We start from the raw sequence: 17,217 nt of genomic DNA, 5'->3' as shown, positions 1-17,217 counted from the left end.
CCGACAAAAGCGATAGCGAAGAACGAAGCGGGTGCCCGCTGTCGAGGTCGCCATCGCTGTCCTCGTCCTCGTCCTCGTTGTCCTGTGACGAGTCCGAGTTGACAAAGAGGTCGCTCCAGAACGAACGGCGCTTCTCGCCCGCGCTTGCTGAGCTGGCCGCCCCTGCAACGCCCCACGGACATGAGCAAAGGCACTTCTGCAAGCGGGCCACCACTACAAGGTAGGGGAAGAACTATACCGTGGGTGGGCCGTGGTTGGGTTGCGCTTCTGGCTGGCGAGGACGCGGCAGTCTCCACGCGTGTGGAGCGCAGCGGTGACGAGGGCAGAGCGGCGTCGCGAGAACGAGTCAGGAGAGGTGACCCGTCTCTGCAAATAATGACAAGTTATAAAATGCAAGTCGTTCGTGGCTGCAGATTCGCAGGGGGGGAGACGGAAGGCGAGGGCGTACCGCAGAGGAGATGATGCAGGAGAGCAGGCCGGCAACTTCACAAACGTGAGTGGCGGATAGCTCATCTCAGGTGAACGCAAGGCAGAGGCAGCAGTGCGTGAAAATCCTGGAGATGGCCAATCCTGGATTGCTTGTGTCTGACTGTTGGTAATCTTGGCGCCAAAGCACAACTCAAATAATTCCAAGAATTCAAGATTTTCTTTTCTTTTTTGGCCTGATTTTGTCGGCGACAAGCCAGGACCGCCGAAGAGAGACTCGTCCGGCTACAGTAGAAGAAGATCTGAGAGAGATGGAAGGAAAGGCAGTGCAAAAGCGGACGGCTGAGGAGGAGCAGGGCGTGGAGGAGTTCAAGCAGTTCCTGCGCATCAAGACAATCTCTCAGGAGGGCCACAAAGGTGCCAATTGGGAGGCCGTTCGTTTCCTCCAGGCGCTCCTCGATCAAATGGGCCTGCACACCAAGACCGTGGAATGCATCCAGGGCAAGGTACACCCACTCTTCCATCATCGTAGCTCAGCTGAGCTTGACACAAATCTCGTGCGCTCATGTGTCTCGGATCACCGCAGCCCATCTTGATAGCAACGTTGGTGGGCGAGGAGCCATCGCTGCCCTCCATCCTTCTCAACAGCCACTACGACGTAGTGCCGGCCGTCGAGGCCATGTGGAAGGTAAGTGGCCTCCTCTCCCACTGCTTCTCTTTGCGCAGCTTTTTCTCACACCCATGCGTCAGGTCGACCCGTGGGCGGCCGTAGAAGATGAAGAGGGCAACATCTTCGGTCGAGGAACGCAGGACATGAAGGTACCACTGGCCTGCCCGCACGCGTTCTCCTGACGGAGTGGACTCACGGTACCGGTGACGGTGTGATACGCCGTCATGATGTGTACCAGTGCGTGTGCATCCAGTACATCGTGGCGCTGCGCCAGCTGATCAAGGAGGGCAAGAAGTTCAAGCGCACCATCCACCTCACGTTCGTGCCCGATGAAGAAATTGGCGGCGTACGTCGTGGCCACCATCAGTGAACCCTGGCGTGAACCCTGCGTACGTCAATGCTGATCTCGAGTCACACGAACCACGCCACAGGTCCAAGGCATGAAGGAGTTCGTGGTGACGGATGACTTCAAGAACCTCAACGTGGCGCTCGCCCTGGACGAGGGTCTGGCCAACCCCACCGACAAGTTCACCGTCTTCTACGGCGAGCGCGCCGTGTGGTGGCTCAAGGTCCTTCCCACTTCCTTCCTTTCTCGCACTTACGGCTCCACTGAGGCTGCCTGCCTGCGCGCGTCACGATCTATCAGGTCAAATCCACAGGGCCGGCCGGACACGGGAGCCGCTTCATCAAGAACACGGCCATGGAGAAACTCCTGCGGTCGGTCCAGCAGTTCCTGGCCTTCAGAGCTGAGCAGGAGGCACGCCTCGAGGCGCACCCTGGGTACGCCTTCCTCTCTGCTCCGTTTACCCTGCAAAAGACACCTGACCCGACCAAACAACAGATGCCAGCACGCGGCGGTGAAGGCAGAGAAGCTGGGCGACGTGGTCACGCTCAACCTCACCATGCTCCAGGGTACGCACACAGTCAGCCTCAAGACTCTTCGTACCGTCAGCTCCCGCCTCAACGCCTCATAAATGTCATTTCCGGAAAGGGGGTATGACCACCGACGGCGGTAAGACGTGGGCGCTCAACGTCATCCCGACCGAGGCCGAGGCCGGGTTCGACGTGCGCATCCCGCCGACGGTGCCGCTCGACGAGTTCGAAGCCAGGATGAAGGAGTGGTGCGACAGCTCACCCAGTCTCCCTATCCGCCATTTTGTTTTTCCGTTTCGTACACATGTGTCCTCGGCTTGCTTACGTCATGTGTGCGTTGTGTGCGGTGTGTGCGATGCAGGACCAAGGAGGAGGGCGTGCATTACGAGTTCGTAGTGAAGACCCCGCAGCACAGCGTCACGTCTGTCGACCCCGCTGAGAATGAGTGGTGGCGGGTCTTCTCGGAGACCACCCAGAAGCTTGGCCTGGGCATCGAAACCGAGATCTTCCCTGCAGGTGCGCCTCTACATTATTTCTTCGTGCGTGGTCGTGTGTGTCGTGTGTGTGTCTTGTGTGTGTGCGGCATGCTTATCGCATTGAAACGTCAACAGCCACGGACAGCCGGTACTTGAGACAGGTGGGCATCCCGGCGTTTGGCTTCTCGCCCATCAACCGGACCCCCATCCTGCTGCACGATCACAACGAATTCCTCTCCGCCAAGGTACCGCGCTACACCTCGCGAGCGACGAACGAAGGTGGTTAACCTCTCCCTTTGGTTGGGCGCCACCATTCAGGTGTTTGTCGACGGCGTGCAGATCTACACGTCCCTCATCGCCGCTCTCGCTGGCCACTGACTTATAGGCGAGCAAGCAGTCATCATCAGGTTGGTTGGAAGCTCTTCACAGTGATGAAAAAAATGTATGCATTACGTGGGGGGAGCGCCAGGTAATTCTCCCTCGAAAGAGTAATGACGATGATGAGCCCTCACAGGCTATTGGACGCGTAGCAGACGCCCAGCCATTCCTCGAGCAGGTCCATGCTCGGGCTGGGTTGCGCACTGATCGGCAGCGGGGACGGGCGCCCAAGCGGGCTGCCGGCACTCGGGTCCTCGGGCAGTAGTAGCGAGTGGTGCAGAAGGTACGGCTCGGGGCTGTCCGGACCCGTTGCCGCCAATGTCGCTTGCGTGGGCGACGATGAAGATGAAGTTGAGCACGACGACGACGATACCCAGCTGGGTGAGGGTGGAGAAGGAGGCGAGTCCAGGTCGTGTTGTTGCTGTTGGTGTTGCGCGTCGCTCATCCAGGTGCCCAAGTACCGGTAAACCTCGGGCATGGAGAGCGGCACGAACCGCGGGCTGTCTTCGACCAGGCCATCCACCACTGTGATACGCCACTTGGCCTGGCCACGCGAACAAACAATCTATTAGCCTCGACTGCGCGAAGAAATAAAGGAAGAACGAAGAAGAACGAAGGTAAGGCAGTGTACGACGTACGTAGCCGTCCTTGCTGAAGAAGTATTGGTTTCGGGTTCGGGCGTTGACGGCCTGCTTGTCCTTGGTGATCCACGTGAACGACGCCTTGAAGGGGTCGCCGATGGCAAAGGCCTTGCGCTGGGGGAACAGCGACGGCAGGATCGTGAATATGGTCTCCATGTCCACCCGCACGATGTTGTTCAGACCGCACCCCAGCAGCTCGTCCTGTTCACAGACAGACATACATACATAACCACACACAGGTGAGCCACAGTGCGCGCACAGTCATGGTACAAAGAGAAGTGGCGATGACGCACCAGACGGTAGCGGAGGAGCGCGCAGAACCCGGGATTGGCGTAGGAGAGGATCGGCGGTACCATCTCGGCCACGGTCTTGGGTTCGTGCACACGAAAGGCCGCCCACGGTTTACTGTGAATGATAAGAGTCAGTCAGTGTCACTGGACCAAGGTGCTGTGGGGCGGCACAAGCGGTGCATCGCGCACGACGTACTTGAGATCATCGAGCACGAAGGGCGCGTTGCGCGCCTTGACGTCGTACTTGGCCACAAACGGCACCAGCCGCGTGATCAGCGCCTGCGCTTCCGGCGTGTTGGGGTCACCGTTAGCGCCCGTGTTGTGCCCGAACGTGGGCGACGAGGGCGGCACCCACACCGCAGACGACGACGACGAAGATGATGATGAAGCGCACTCGCCTCTGGAGGAATGGGCGCGGACCGGAGCGCTCTGGTAGGTCTCGGCGATGCGCAGGACGTGGGCCTCGGTCTGCTGGTGCTGCGACCGCACGGAGGTGATCTCGTCCCGCAGCAGCTCGTTGTCCCGCTTCACGCTCCGGAGCTCCTCGATCAGCAGGCCCACCACCGACTCCACCGTCCGCACCTTGTCCTCCACCAGGCTCGAACTGGGCGTGGGCGGTGGTTGGGGCTGATCGAACGGGGAGGCCAGCGAAGAGGGTAGCGCTGGCGTTGACGCTCCTGCTGCGACTGCGGGCACGAGCGAGGGCGTAGGCAGGTGTTGCGGGGTAGGAAGGAGGGGCGCCGGCGGGGCCTGAGGCAGCTGCTCACCGGCACCCGCGGCCATTGGGACAAGGCAGTGGGCCGTCGGCGGAACGGAGGAGGGCACGTACAAGGCCTCAGAGGAGTAGGTCAGGCCAGATGGTGCTGGTGGGACTGGCACCGCGCCACATACAAGCAACGATGAGCACACCACCAGCACCAGGCCAAAGGGGGGTACTTTGAAGGGGAGAGCAAAGTACCATGGTGTTCACTACGTCGTGGCTTCTTAGGGGGTGGTTGATTGATGGGCAGGGCACCCGGCACGCTCGTGAGGTTGCGCGGGTCGGGCTGGAACTTCCACACGGGGCGGCCTCGCTTACGAGGGGGCGCTATCTGGCAGCGATGCGGCTGCGCCGTGGCCAGACACCGCTTGCACGGATTGCCTCTGCACAAGCAAAGATTAAACCAATTTAATCGATTAGTCTCTACTGTCGTATAGTCCATTGTTGTGGGAGCTACGAACCCATCGCACGCGGTGTGAGACTCGCGGCAGGGCACACACGCCCTCTTCCTGCCTGCGGGCTTCATCGTTCGTTGGTTCGTCACTGCTTGCTGCTCTTTGCCCGCTGTTGGCCTCCGCCACGAAAAAGTCCCTGGGTTCAAAAACGCGATTGGCGCATAATAATGTCCTCGGATATTTACGGAAACCTCCGTTTCGCAGATCATCCGAGCGGACAATATTTGCGCCACTCGGCCTTTCTCTTCAGTGCCCGCTGATTCTTGTGGTCGGCGTCTTCCTTTCCAGCTATTTACATGCATTCCCCACGCCGCAATGGTGAATGAAGTGATCAGCGCGTGGTGGCCCAGTTTATTTGTCAACACCAAGGGTCGTCCCCGCCTCGCCGTGCTCAGCTGCTTCTCGATTTCCTTCGTGAGGGAGAGCTCGGCTGAAACTGTGGCTTTGCTTTCCCGAGAGCAGTCCTCCAAATGGAGACGCTCTTGTTCTTATCCACAAAGAGCTCGACCTCCACCCTGCATGGCTTGCACTGCCAGCGGTTGCGCAACCTCTGGACATAGTCCTGAGTGAAGGTGGCCTTGGGTCGGGCCTGGCCGCAAAGCGGGCAGTGCACGACCTTCACCTTCCCTTGGACCTTCAATAAAGCCTGCTCCATGCTGATTGTAACATAGAACAATGATCCGACTTGCCCTGCCTGGGCTCGGTCGTGGTTGGAATTGTCCATCAGCCAAAGAGATTCTGCTATCCCTGTCAGTGACTTATCAAGGTGTGAGTGCCGAGATCTGTTCGGCTTCTCCACAGCTGGAGGTGTCAACGCTGTTTCTAGCACTACTGGTTGCTGATGTTCCTGTTAGAGTCCTTTCTTTCCTGATATTTACAATTACTCTTCTTCCTCTTCTTCTGCACCACAGTTAGAAGGTGGGAGGAACTGTCTTGCCTTCGTCGCTCATGATGCGCAGGAGGGCGGCCGAGGTGTACTTGCGCACGCCCTCGTGGTGTGGATGGTTTTCCATGGCCTCCATGATCGCCTGCGCCGCGTGCTTCCTGTTCAGGCGTCGCCGCACCACATCTGCAGGTGTTGGGAGCGGAATTTGATGAGTTGATCAGCGCGCACTGTGTGGTTGGTGTTCGTGTGTGACGCGGTACCAAACTCGGAGAGGTTGAGGATCGCCCCGCAGGCCTTCTCCTGGACACTCGGATTGGCCGAGTGCGTGGCCATGGCGCTCAGGATGGGTTTGATGCCCTCCTCAGAGATCTTCATTGCGCACTTGCCTGTGGAGAGACGTCCGTGAGTCTCACGGTGGGCGCAGCGTGGGTCAGTGGTACCATTCAAAGCCATGTTGGCCAGCATAGCGCAGCTGTGTTCCTGTAACAGTTTAGAGTTAGCAAATGTCAGGCGAGAACTCAGTGGGCTGAAACCAAGGAACGCACTTGGATGGCCGCGTTCTCCTTGATCTGCATGGCGAAGAGCACGGCCTCGACGGCCCCCTCAGAAAGCATGACCAGGCGGTTGGTGTCTGTGGGGCAAAAGGCCATTGAGTCTCCTTCAGACGTTGTTGTAAACGGGACCGTACCCGTGGTGGCGAAGTTCATTAGCGAGGCGCAGCACTGTGCCAGAAGAGGAGCCTCGGTCGGGTGTTCGTACATGGCCTTGACGATGCGCCGCACCCCGCCTCTGGCAACGATTCGGTCCCTGATAAAATCTGTACGTCGGTCGTCAGCCGAAGCCAAAAGGAAACCAAGGATTGGTGCGGGCCACGCCCTACCGTCGACGGCCAGGTTCTGGAGGCAAGCCGCGCTGTACTCTTGGATGAGGTGGTGGTGCCGGTGCGTTTCCATGACCTGCAGTAGAGCCGGTATGCCCCCTTCGCGCGCAATGTCCAACGCGTTGATGGCTGCACGCGAACGTGGTCGTCAGCAGCTGCCCACCAAGCGCAGCCGAGAGGGGAATGCGGGCGTACAGTTGCGGGAGAGTATGCGCAGGGCGCCACATGATCGCTCGACGACCTCGTCGTCGGTGTGGTGCACCAGGGCGTCGATGATCAGCTCCAGCCCTCCGTAGTCACGCACCCAGTTCTTGTTCTGGTCTACAGGACATGGTTACCATGGTTAGTACGCTGCAATTTAACTCCGAGACTTGAACGTACCATCGAAGGCAATGTTGCCGAGGGCTCCCGCCGCCATGGCCGTCACTCCCGGGTGATCCCTGAAGTTCTTCATGGCGCGGATGACCACTGGGATCCCTCCGTTCTGCTGGATCTCGACTCGTCCAGTCTCTGCAGCCAAGTACTTGTGAGACGGGCGCCCTTCACGCAACTGAGTAGGTACAGAAAATGACAATACCCTCGCCCAGGGACAAGTTGTAGAGAGCTGCGCAGCCCTGCTCCTGGAGGTTGGCCTTGTCGGGGTGCTGGAGCATCGCAGAGAGGATGCACTCGATGCCGCCGATGTCGACAATCCGCTGCCGATTGAGCGCTGTATAATGGGAAACACCAACACCACGTCCCCCGGCGTCAGCTGCAGCGGTACGTTTCGAGGAGGGGTTATGATACGCTGGGAGCGCGTACGATCGATGGCGAGCTTGCGGAGGGCGCCGCTTGCCCAGGTCTGCACGTTGTGCTCCTTCATGTGGGTCTGCATGGTCAGCACGACCAACAGGATGCCTCCCGCTTCCCTGATCTTGGCCCGGTTGCGCGCTGTGAGACGACACAAGCATCATGTAAGCGAAGATGAGCGCAAAGGACTGGAAGAGGGGTTGTGAGGGCAGAGACGGACCCGTGGCCGCGAGGTCCATGACCAGCCGACAGATCTCGGCCTGGACGAGCGGGTCCTTGGAGTAGACGCGCATCAAAGCCAGCACCGAGTCCACGCCACTCTCCTCGAACTTGGCCCTGTCTGTTTGGCGATGTTCATAAGAGGGACAGATGATGGTATGTACGACATTGCAATGAACTTGAGGGACCGTACCGCCCAGGGTGGCCACGACGCTCTCCATGGCGGCAATGAGTTCCTGCTTGGAGGGCTCGGGACGGACCGGCGCGGCAGCTTCGATGGTGTCTTCGGTGCTTGTGACAACGGGCTCGGTGTGGCCGGTGTCCTCTTCGCTATCGGGCTTGGCCTCCTTGGCTTTGCCCAGCCAGTAGTGCTTCATCTTACTTAGCTTCTTCCTCCTCTTACCGTTCCCTTCATCCTTCTTCTTATTCATCCGCCTCCTGCCCTTCTTTCCATCTTCTCCTTCCTTGATGTCGTGGTGCTTGCCGCTGTCGCTGCTGTGCTTGGCCTCCAGCGACACTTCCGGACGTGAGGCGATCAGCTGTGCGGCGTCCATCTCTCGTGGCTGATGGTGACTTGTCGCAATGCTGGTGGTGGACAGTAGGCGTCGACCGCACGCTCGCGAGGCCGTGCAGTACCTACCGAAATAGGGCCAGCAGGCTCACAGTTCCAGCTCACGAGTGGGACGCCCACTGTCGACCGCACCAGCCCGCGACATTTCCTTCCAATTCCTACCCCTCCACCCGCATTCCCGCGTTCCACCGCTTCGTTCTTTTCTGTTCTCGGCCTTCGTTCTTTGGCACAATGCAGGGTGGCGAGCGGAAACTGGGTTCTGTACACTTTTGCCCCCTTTCAGTTGGCCAGCTTCTGGTGGAGATGAACATGGATGAATATAGAGTGCGTGAAGCAAGCAGCTAGAGGGCCGGCACCAGGTGTCAGTCACATGGCCCAATAGGCCCCGTAGTCGGGCGATTGTGGCGGCGGTGGAGAGTGCACGCCGAGCGGGAGCAGCAGGCCACCGCCACCACCGCCAGAGGACGAGGGCGGGTGAACTCCAGGGTGTTGTGTTGGGGCAGGCGGAGCGTAGTGGTTGACGCTACCGTAGTTCTGCACTCCTCCCTCGAGCCGCGATGGTGGTGATGTGTTGTTGGCCTCTGCCATGGTGTACGGTGACTGATGTCGTCGCGCCACGCTGCACGACGCGCACACTATCGGCTGCGATGGCGATGACCTCTCTCCGCTCGCACCTTCTCCTTGCGGAGACAGCGACACAGATGTGGAAATCCCACAATATGCGCACAAGCCTGCGTTGACGGGGGCTTCAGAAAGGGGAAGGGAGGGAGGGACAAAAGGAGCAACAGAGCGAGGGACGAGGGAGACTGAGACGAGTACCTTGGGAATAAGGCCTGTGAGGGTTGGATGAGACCGTCAGCGCCAACGAATGGAGCTTGGCTTCTTCCTCGGGCGTCAGCGGGATGTGCTCGATGCGCTCCACACATGCCATGACCCATTGCCACTACAACCACCGTAGTTAGCGCACGTTGTGGTGCGCGTGTGCGTGCGCGTGGCGCTGAGAAGTCCAGATACCTTGGCGTTGCTGCCGTAGAATATTTGGTAGCGAGCATGCAGTCGCAGGGCTCGCATGTCCTTCCGCAGACACTTGAACGTCAGGTTGAGCACCTCCGTGTAGGGCACCGGCGACCTGGGTGGTGCGGTCGAATCAGCAGGAATCGAATCCCACTTCACAACGAACACAACGCATGCACGGGAAGGTGGTCGGTACTGTTGGTAGATCAAGTGGATCATCTTCTTCTTGTGTTCGTCCTCGAGATAGGTTATCCGCTGCGAGCTCATGCCCAGCAGCTCATGCTAAGCACCAAAAAAGAAGAAAGAAAAAAGGTCAGTCTGATTTGGAGGTGGGCGGCCAAACTGCGCGCACAGCTGTGAGGCGTGCGTGGCGACTACCGAGGCGAAGCCGGTCAGGCGGCAGAAGGCGGTGTTGGCGTAGACGATGGTCGGCGGCTTCATGTCCTCTCCCAGGTGCCGGGGCCGCACGCTGTAGGCCCAGCAGGGCTTGCGGATGTCGTCCACAACGAACGGTATGCTGGGCGAGCCGAGGTCGTAGTCGGCCAGGAACGGGAAGTGCTGCAGGATGTTCTGCCGCGCGACCACCAGCGAGTCGTGCAGCGACGCGTAGGAGGGGAACGAGGGCTCCATGATCATCGAATGGAGCGGCTGCAGTGAAGTCGACGCGGCGGTCGGCCCGCCGGCGTTGAAGGAGAGGTAGTGCGACGATGACCCTCGCCCGCTCGCGTAGATCGCGCCTCCGCCCGGAGTTGAGGCATAAAGCGAAGACGACGACGTCAAATGGGCCGAGGGGTAGGCCGATGTGGGCGATGTGGAAGACGAGGTCTGGGAGCTCGGGAGCGACCCTGCCACGGTCTTCTCGAGGTCGGTCTGTCGCTTCTTGAGCGCCTCCATCTCGCTCTGCACGGTCTTGACGGTCTTCTTGAGGTCCTTGATCTCCTGCACGAGGAGCGACAGCAGCGCATCCATGGCCGGCGGCGGCGGCGGCGGCGATGCCGGGGGAGCCACGGGCGACGCCGACGACGAGAGCGTGGAGACGTTGAACGTCGGAGAAGGCAACGTCGTGGAAGGGCTCGCCGATTGTATGAACGAAGCAAAGTGCGACGTCGAGGAGCTCCCCGGACCGGAGCCGCTGGGCGAGTGGGTGATGCTCGCAGTGGCAGCAAACTGTTGATGCTGCGGTTGCAGCTGCGGCTGTGGCTGCGGTTGTTGCGGCTGTGGCTGCTGCGATGGCTGCGGCTGCGGCTGCGGCTGTTGTGCGTGATTCGGGAGTGCGGCGTGTGGCAAGCCAGCGCCGTTCTGTTGTGGCTGGGTGTGGGATGGCTGGGGCAGTGTAGGCTGCTGCTGCTGGTGGTGGTAGTGCTGCGGGGGCGGTGGGAGGGTCTGCATGGGCGATCCGTTGTGGACGAAGAGGGAGATGAAGGACGATGGCACGGGGTAGGGCGACAGCGCAATCGGCGTCATCGGCTGCAACTGTGCAGCTGGCGATGAGCGAGGGCCGTTGCCGTGGCCGTGTCCTGAGCCGGCAGCGACCGGTTGCGGCTGCAACAATGGACCTGGTCCGGTGGCTGTGGCGGTGGTAGTGCTTGCCTGCCCGTCATCTGCAGTCGGTCCATTGGAGGTCGGTCAGCGATTGTCGTTTTCGTTCTTTGCCTTTCATTGTCGTCTTCATTCTTTGTAGAAGTAGGCCATGCAAGGAATGACGTGAGGGCATTGTGGAGGGCACCTTCGGTTTTGGGCTTCTTGTCGAGGCGCGGGGGGCGTCCGCGCTTCTTGGGCTCGGTGAACTGACACTTGTCCGGCGTGCCCTCTGTCACGCACCGCCGGCAGGGCTTGGTGCTTTGTGTGCGCGCCATCAGTCAGTTGTGCTGCTGCTGCAACAGTCGCGATCGTGACAGCTTTGCGCAAACCAACAAACTCCGCTTGGATCTCCTTCTCTCCGTCAGCGTAACGTTTCATCAATCGACGTTTCATCTTTCCATCATTTGACTTTGTGCCGTTGCCTCCTCCCCCCCATGTGGCTCCTACCCAGAGGCGAAAGGAAAAAGAAATAATAAAAAAGAGCGAAGCCGGGGGGGGCTAAGCGTACCCCGTGCAGGCGGTGTGGGCTATGCGACAGAGCACGCACGCCTGTGCGAGTGCAGGCTGCTTCCTCTTCAACGGAGCCGCTATGGCGGTCATCATCTTGTGGCTGCGTGTCCAGCGCACCAAGGAAAAAGAAAAAGAGCTATTTTGGTGTGGACAAGCTTTGAACTGCTCACCGTCGTTCAAGGTGATCAGGACACCGACGGAGGTTCAGCCACCGACGCCGGATTTGCGGGCTTCCGCCTTATTATTTGAATAAAACGCCGTAACAGGGCGTCCTAGAGGCAGGTGCTCTACGCCCGCGATGGCGCGGGATGAGGCTGCTTGCGCTGCTTCTTCTTGAGCCGTCGTAGCCGGTTCTTGGCCTCGGTCGCTGTGTTTGTGTCCGTGAGATGTCAACAATGCAGCCCACCACACAATGCAGTGATCGACCACTGAGGGATTCCCTCGCGCTGCGTACCCTTCTTGGCGCGCTTGATGTCGAGGTAGGGACGCAGGCCTACTTCGTCCTCCCACGCGGCAGCAGCGGTGGAGGTGGTGTCGGCGCGAGTGGCGTGGAGCGACAGCGCCCGGGCCAGCAGGCGGTCCATGCCTGGACCCGGCTCGAGGCTGGTCAGCGGCACATCAGGCTCACGATCGAGCTCCATGCCGTCATCGGCGCCAGAGTGATGATGATGCAGGGAGCTCTCCGCAGCTTCCGCCTTCTCCTTGCCCTTGCTGCGCGCCTCGTTGCGCGGCTGATGGTCATCGGTGGCGACGAGCGCGCGAAGGAGGGCGGCGGCGACGTGCGCGATCCTGCGCTGGCGCTCCCATTGGCTCCACTGCGCGTGCCACTGCCCACGGTCGCATTCCAGATGCGGAGCGAAATTGCGGTCCCCGTACTGCCCGCCCACTTCGACCAGCGCGAGAGCGATGCGCCTCTCCCTCTCACCGCAGCCGGGGGTCGTTGAGACTTCCTCCGCGCACTCCGTGGATGCCCTCTCCACGATGTCGACCAGCAGCGCCACCCCGCCGGCCTCGACGAACGACGCCACGAACTGATCGCACCGGACTTGCACCGCCGCGTCGACACGGCTGTCCGCAGTGTAGTCGTCGCGAACATGAGCGGTCGCAGGCTTCTTGCAGGCGGCCCGCCAGAAGCCGGCCTCGAACCTCTCGTGGCTGTCGACGACCTTGGCCCAGGCCCCGGCAACCGAGAACGCGTGGCCTTTCTCCTCTCGTCGCTCGCGGACCCAGGCCTCCTGGCCAACAGTGTCCGCCGCGCGTGCGGAGCGCAGGATCGCCGCCAGCAGCAACCGCAGCGCGTTCTCAGTGCCGTGTGCGAAGAACGCCGACGGCGGATGTAGCGTTCGATCGGGCGCGGTGGAGGCGGTCCCCGACAGGGTCTCAGACTCCCTGAGGGCCACCAAGATCTCGGAGGTGTAGGGGCCTGCCCTTTGGAACGGCTTGAACCAGTCTCGCGCACGGGTCGGGCGCCGCTCTCTGACGTAGTTGGCCACATTGCCGATGACCAATTGGCCCAGACCACTCACCGACAGTGAGTCAACTGCGTTGTGTGTGGTGTTCAAAATAGGAGGTTGAGAGCCAAGCGCGGATGGCTTGCAAAGACTCTAGAGAGGGATGGCGTACGCGTGAGCGGGAAGGCGCGCAGCACGAGCTCACCGATGTCGGAGTCGACATCAGCGAAGAGCAGCGCCGCCTTGCACAAGCGGCTCTGCCATAGCCGGCTGGAGGCTAGATCCGCCTTCGCCTTGGCATGGTCGAGGCTCGAGTAGTGCGAGACGGCGTCACCCCAGACACGTATGGGGTGAGGGGTCGCATGCGTGACGAGATCGGCGATGATCTGCATACAAACGAGGGAGAGCGCAGCATTGACGCCGGCCATGCCCAAGTGCCACAGAATGTCCACGGCCAAACGGAGCCCGCCGCTCTCGACAACGACCTCGATCACACGACTGTTGGGAGATGCCTCGGCCACGGCGACGAGACGAGCGAGGAGCCGCACGGCGCGTTCCACCATGCCCACCTCGCGGCGCTGTGTGAGGCTCGCCAGGTTGAGCGGGCTTGCGGTGGTCCTGCCACTGTTTCTGTCGTTCTTCGCGTCGTTGCTCTTGTGGTCGCCTGAGGCCGAGCTGTCGGGCGACTTGGCATAGTCTTCGGACACCTGCAAGGCTTCGTGTCCCTTGCCGGTTCGGAGGCGAGTGAAGAGCTCGTTTAGGTAGACCATCACGTTCTTGGCCAACATGTCGATTTCTGTGGGCGGGTGCGTGGCGCGTTTCAAGTGTCAGTGGCCAGGCAAGAACCAAGAGGAGCACAGGCGCTGTACCGGTGAGCGAGAGGCCGCATCGAAAATCGGTTCCAATGTACCGCAGGAGTTCTTCAGGTCCTCTGTCGCACACGAGCTTGCTTTGCCTCTCGCGGAAGTAGTTAAGGTGGGCCGCCGCAAAGAACCTCAGGCCGACGGCCGCGCGTGGAGGAAGTGGTGTAAGAGCGGGCGGTCTGGCCTGGACGCGACGCAGAAAATACTCCTCGAGGAGATGACGGCCTGCCTCGGCCTTGAGCTTGAAGTGGTCGTAGCGCTCCTTTTTGTTGGCAAACTTGGGCTTCCTGAGCACTCCTTTCGCTTGGGACCGGCGCGATCGCCGCCGCCCGCCCAAGCTAACGGCTGCCAGCGAGGCAACAAACCCCTGCGTGGCCCAGAAAGGCTACTTAATCACGGCCGCATTACTTCGTGCGCGCGCGCCCACGCACAACCAGGATCTTTGGTGCACGAACCTCAAAGTTTGAATCGTCGTAGATGTCGATGCCCGGCGTGAGGTTGCAATTCAGCAGCTTGATCGCGGCATCGGCCAAGTCCTCGTCGCCTGCCACAGCCAAGAGACAACGCACCGAGTGAGTGACATGATGAGAAATGGGGAGAGGGTGCTCAGTGGAGGTGCCTTACCATCGCACACGCCCGTTTGGAGCGCCAAGCACACTCCACTGTCTCTGGGCGCTTCACGCGCATCCAGAACGTGCACACGCTGCGGTAGCAACTAAGAATTGGAAGACGAAGACGAAGAGAGGCTCGGTCAGCACGTCGGCAAGCCTGCACACGCACATTGGGAGGGAGCAAGAACCCGGCGATTGACGGGCTTGGAGCCGACCACCACGCGCAAGCGGTTTGACGTCTTCCGGTCGCAGCCCCTGTGCCTGAATACAAGTGCGTCAGAATGGTACGTGAGACTGGCGAGGCCGCCGGCACAATGAGCGTTCTCACGACGTACCAAAAGCTACCGGGCAGCGAATGCGATACGTCCGCGTATTCCAAACGCGGAGCAGCTGCGGTGGCGCGTCAGTTAGCGAGCACGATCGAGTGGATGCAAGAAGGGGCTCGGCTAGAGCGGCGTGCGGATAGGCATTACCGAAAACGCCATGGGGGCTGTGCTGGGTGCCCGAAAAGATGCCTGACATGTCCAAGTAGCGAAGGTGGTTCATCCCTGAGGGAAGGCCACCCCAAAAAGAACGAAAAAGTGAGAAACGAGACGAGACGCACTTTCCTCTCGGCGAGGATGGGTACAACGTACGAGTGATGTGACGAAAGCTCTCTCCGGTGACCAGCGTGGCGTGAATGTTGAGGTGGGTCAGGCGCAGGGTTCGAGTCCAGCGCAAAAAGGCGCGGTCATCGAGGTCCGTGCAAGCGGCATTGACCGCCTCAAGGGAAGCCAGCTCTGGAGAAAGAACAGAACAACCAACCAAAACGAGAGAAGAACGGTCATCGACCTGCGCGAATGCAGTGGCTCACATTGCGCCATACCCGAGACTGTGATGAGCGCCTTAGGGGTGAACTTGGTCCTGGCGATGTCGAGCACCCGAAGCTTGGTCAACACATCTGGTGATGGGTGGTGTTCGAGCGTGGTTAGCGAGATGACACCTCCATCACTCTCCCACACAAACTACTGCACACCTTTCTTCTGGGTGAGCGTCAGCATTCCCACATCGGTGGCCATCTTGCATTCGGCAATCGAGAGCTCCTCGAGCGATGCGATCGCTGGGAACACAAACAGGGAAAAGAGTCCGTCAGCATCAGAGTGAGAGCAGCTGTAGTCAGGCGGTCATTCCGCACCCAGGTACGTCATGCCCTTGTCGCAGAGCGAGGACTTGGAGAGGTCAAGGCGCCTCAGTTGGGCCATGCCTGGCAGCACGCGCGAGTCAAGTTAGTGGTGGCGATGGCAACGTCAAAGCGCCGAGTGGAATGCTGGATACCTCGCAGGCAGCGCAGATCGTCGGGCTTGATGAAGACGTGCAGGGACAACGAGCGCAACTGGCGAAAGGGCGCCAGGAGACCGTGCATGCCCTTGGGCTTCGGGTGCACGGCGCGCACGCACAGCGACCGCAGCCCCACGTGGGCGTCGGCCTCAGCGGCACTGCGTCGCTGCTCTTTCTCGTACTGGCCCAGCAGCTCGAGTGCGTCGCGGTGAACCCCTCTCGCTCCTGTGTGGTCGACCAGCCCCACCAACCCATGGTCAGCAAAGAGGAGGAGCGCTCAACGTTGGTGTGGCAGTGGTCGGTACCGCCCAGCGTCCGGTTGTCCTCCAGTAGAAGATGGAGGTCAAACTTGCGCAACAACGCGGCGGTAATGGGCACCATTGGCGTCACCTCCTCCCACAGGCGCAACTGTCATTCAAGAAGGGGAATTAAGCAGGGCACAGCGTTAGGACCGCACGCGTGGCTGGTGCTTGGGGGGGGGGGAAGGGCAAGACCCACCTGTACTCCCGAGGGAAGGTCCTTGAAGGACTCGCAATGCAGTGCATGCTCAAGCCCGACAAGCAGAGCGAGCTCCCCCAGCGTGCGCATGCTTCCTGTTCTTCACTCTTTCTCTTGGCTTTTTTCTTTGTTTTGTTGGGTTGCACTTTTCGGTGAACATCTGCCGTCGACCGGAAAGATCTGGGCCAATGGCAGTCGGCACGTCCGGCCCATACGGAAATATCGATCCCAAGTAAAAACCGATCATGGCGCAACAAATGCCGATTGGGCCGTAGGAAAATTCTTTTCAAAGTCTCCGCGGGGGGTTTGCTTCTTCGGTCTCATTTTCCGCACAGCGCGCCCCAACGTACCCACCGCCAGCCAAGCCGCCAATCTTGAAGCTAATTACGCTCCCCCAAGATGGCCTCGGACTGTACCAACAAGGCCTGTCGCCTGTGCCGCCTCTCGCACACTGCTTGCGATGGGTACGGTATTTGTTTGTTCTTTTTGTTCTTTTGCCTGTGCAGAGGAAAACGTCCTCGGATTATTTTTTGCTCATTTACAATTCGAGTATGATTTAATCCCTCCTTCATCCTTCTCCTCCGTGGCAGTTAATTCCCCATTAACTCATCAGTCGGGTTCCCCATTACAGAGCTCGGCCCTGCAGACGTTGCGTGGCGCTCGGTAAGCCCGAATTGTGCCAAGATGTCGAGCCCAAGAAGCGCGGCCGACCCCCGAAGCACTTCCCTGCCTCCACCGAGGGCGGCTGGAGGATGTCCAAGAAGCAGAAGACCGAAGGTTCGACCTCCCCGCCTCATCCAATATTAAAAAGGCAATACTCGCTCGAAGCTTCTAGCGCTACCGCCCACGCGCGAACCCCTACCGGGGCGTTCTCAGTTTCTTGCCTGCTAAGCTCACCGCCCGTTGTGTGCAGTGCCGCCTCTGCCGTCAACGACTGCTGTGTCGAACCCGCCCTCGCCGGACTCATCGCCCACACACTCTCCGCGCAGCTCCTGCGCCGACCTGGGCATACATACGACTAAGCAGCGCGAGGGCGATGCGCTGCTGAAGGCGCTGCT

The 17,217-nt window shown here is 60.2% G+C and overlaps 8 protein-coding genes across 8 annotated transcripts in view; 3 read left to right on the top strand and 5 right to left on the bottom strand.

Moving 5' to 3' along the window:
• Positions 1–513, bottom strand: part of ACA1_156090 (gamma-glutamyltranspeptidase) — a gene marked incomplete at both ends in the record, with an annotated part of 2,118 nt that extends 1,605 nt beyond the window's left edge. Inside the window, 3 exons of the mRNA XM_004334492.1 lie at positions 25–162; positions 234–364; positions 449–513. Of these exons, the coding sequence (XP_004334540.1) occupies positions 25–162; positions 234–364; positions 449–513 (334 nt within the window). The remainder of the gene's footprint in view (positions 1–24; positions 163–233; positions 365–448) is intronic.
• Positions 514–737: 224 nt separating this feature from the next.
• Positions 738–2,070, top strand: ACA1_156080 (aminoacylase 1, putative; the record flags this gene model as incomplete). Its single annotated transcript, XM_004334491.1, is given in 8 exon segments — positions 738–932; positions 1,013–1,114; positions 1,177–1,245; positions 1,350–1,442; positions 1,528–1,665; positions 1,743–1,876; positions 1,938–2,008; positions 2,021–2,070. The coding sequence occupies 8 exon segments, from the start codon at positions 738–740 to the stop codon at positions 2,068–2,070; spliced, it is 852 nt and encodes a 283-aa protein (XP_004334539.1).
• Positions 2,071–2,092: 22 nt separating this feature from the next.
• ACA1_156070 (Aminoacylase) lies at positions 2,093–2,918 on the top strand (the record flags this gene model as incomplete). The annotated part of the gene is made up of 4 exons (XM_004334490.1): positions 2,093–2,217; positions 2,331–2,485; positions 2,607–2,690; positions 2,764–2,918. 4 exons carry the CDS (start codon positions 2,093–2,095, stop codon positions 2,916–2,918), a joined length of 519 nt encoding a protein of 172 aa, XP_004334538.1.
• A 35-nt stretch (positions 2,919–2,953) lies between these two features.
• On the bottom strand, positions 2,954–5,040 carry ACA1_156060 (uncharacterized protein; the record flags this gene model as incomplete). The annotated part of the gene is given in 8 exon segments (XM_004334489.1): positions 2,954–3,119; positions 3,130–3,200; positions 3,293–3,367; positions 3,462–3,665; positions 3,758–3,869; positions 3,951–4,617; positions 4,770–4,897; positions 5,015–5,040. The coding sequence occupies 8 exon segments, from the start codon at positions 5,038–5,040 to the stop codon at positions 2,954–2,956; spliced, it is 1,449 nt and encodes a 482-aa protein (XP_004334537.1).
• An 840-nt stretch (positions 5,041–5,880) lies between these two features.
• ACA1_156050 (Armadillo/betacatenin-like repeat domain containing protein) lies at positions 5,881–8,297 on the bottom strand (the record flags this gene model as incomplete). The annotated part of the gene is made up of 12 exons (XM_004334488.1): positions 5,881–6,038; positions 6,116–6,241; positions 6,296–6,335; positions 6,401–6,486; positions 6,544–6,672; positions 6,736–6,864; positions 6,931–7,056; positions 7,117–7,275; positions 7,313–7,444; positions 7,537–7,665; positions 7,745–7,864; positions 7,937–8,297. The coding sequence occupies 12 exons, from the start codon at positions 8,295–8,297 to the stop codon at positions 5,881–5,883; spliced, it is 1,695 nt and encodes a 564-aa protein (XP_004334536.1).
• A 383-nt stretch (positions 8,298–8,680) lies between these two features.
• ACA1_156040 (fungal Zn(2)-Cys(6) binuclear cluster domain containing protein) lies at positions 8,681–11,512 on the bottom strand (the record flags this gene model as incomplete). The annotated part of the gene is made up of 7 exons (XM_004334487.1): positions 8,681–8,914; positions 9,168–9,257; positions 9,329–9,443; positions 9,525–9,610; positions 9,707–10,929; positions 11,055–11,167; positions 11,418–11,512. The coding sequence occupies 7 exons, from the start codon at positions 11,510–11,512 to the stop codon at positions 8,681–8,683; spliced, it is 1,956 nt and encodes a 651-aa protein (XP_004334535.1).
• A 194-nt stretch (positions 11,513–11,706) lies between these two features.
• ACA1_156030 (uncharacterized protein) lies at positions 11,707–16,249 on the bottom strand (the record flags this gene model as incomplete). Its single annotated transcript, XM_004334486.1, has 16 exons — positions 11,707–11,786; positions 11,874–12,959; positions 13,043–13,666; positions 13,740–14,100; positions 14,189–14,277; positions 14,358–14,436; positions 14,533–14,599; positions 14,680–14,734; positions 14,818–14,892; positions 14,980–15,123; positions 15,210–15,284; positions 15,360–15,443; positions 15,519–15,587; positions 15,659–15,886; positions 15,967–16,069; positions 16,166–16,249. 16 exons carry the CDS (start codon positions 16,247–16,249, stop codon positions 11,707–11,709), a joined length of 3,303 nt encoding a protein of 1,100 aa, XP_004334534.1.
• Positions 16,250–16,558: 309 nt separating this feature from the next.
• Positions 16,559–17,217, top strand: ACA1_156020 (AT hook motif domain containing protein; the record flags this gene model as incomplete). Its single annotated transcript, XM_004334485.1, has 3 exons — positions 16,559–16,623; positions 16,806–16,936; positions 17,073–17,217. Coding segments are annotated over 3 exons (341 nt in total), but the record flags the coding sequence as incomplete, so codon positions are not given.

This window comes from Acanthamoeba castellanii (assembly GCF_000313135.1).
Source record: "Acanthamoeba castellanii str. Neff unplaced genomic scaffold scf7180000084723, whole genome shotgun sequence".
In the NCBI taxonomy this organism is placed as follows: domain Eukaryota; phylum Discosea; order Longamoebia; family Acanthamoebidae; genus Acanthamoeba; species Acanthamoeba castellanii.
The sequence above is the reverse complement of the archived record's forward strand: the minus strand, read 5'-3'. Positions and strand labels throughout refer to the sequence as shown.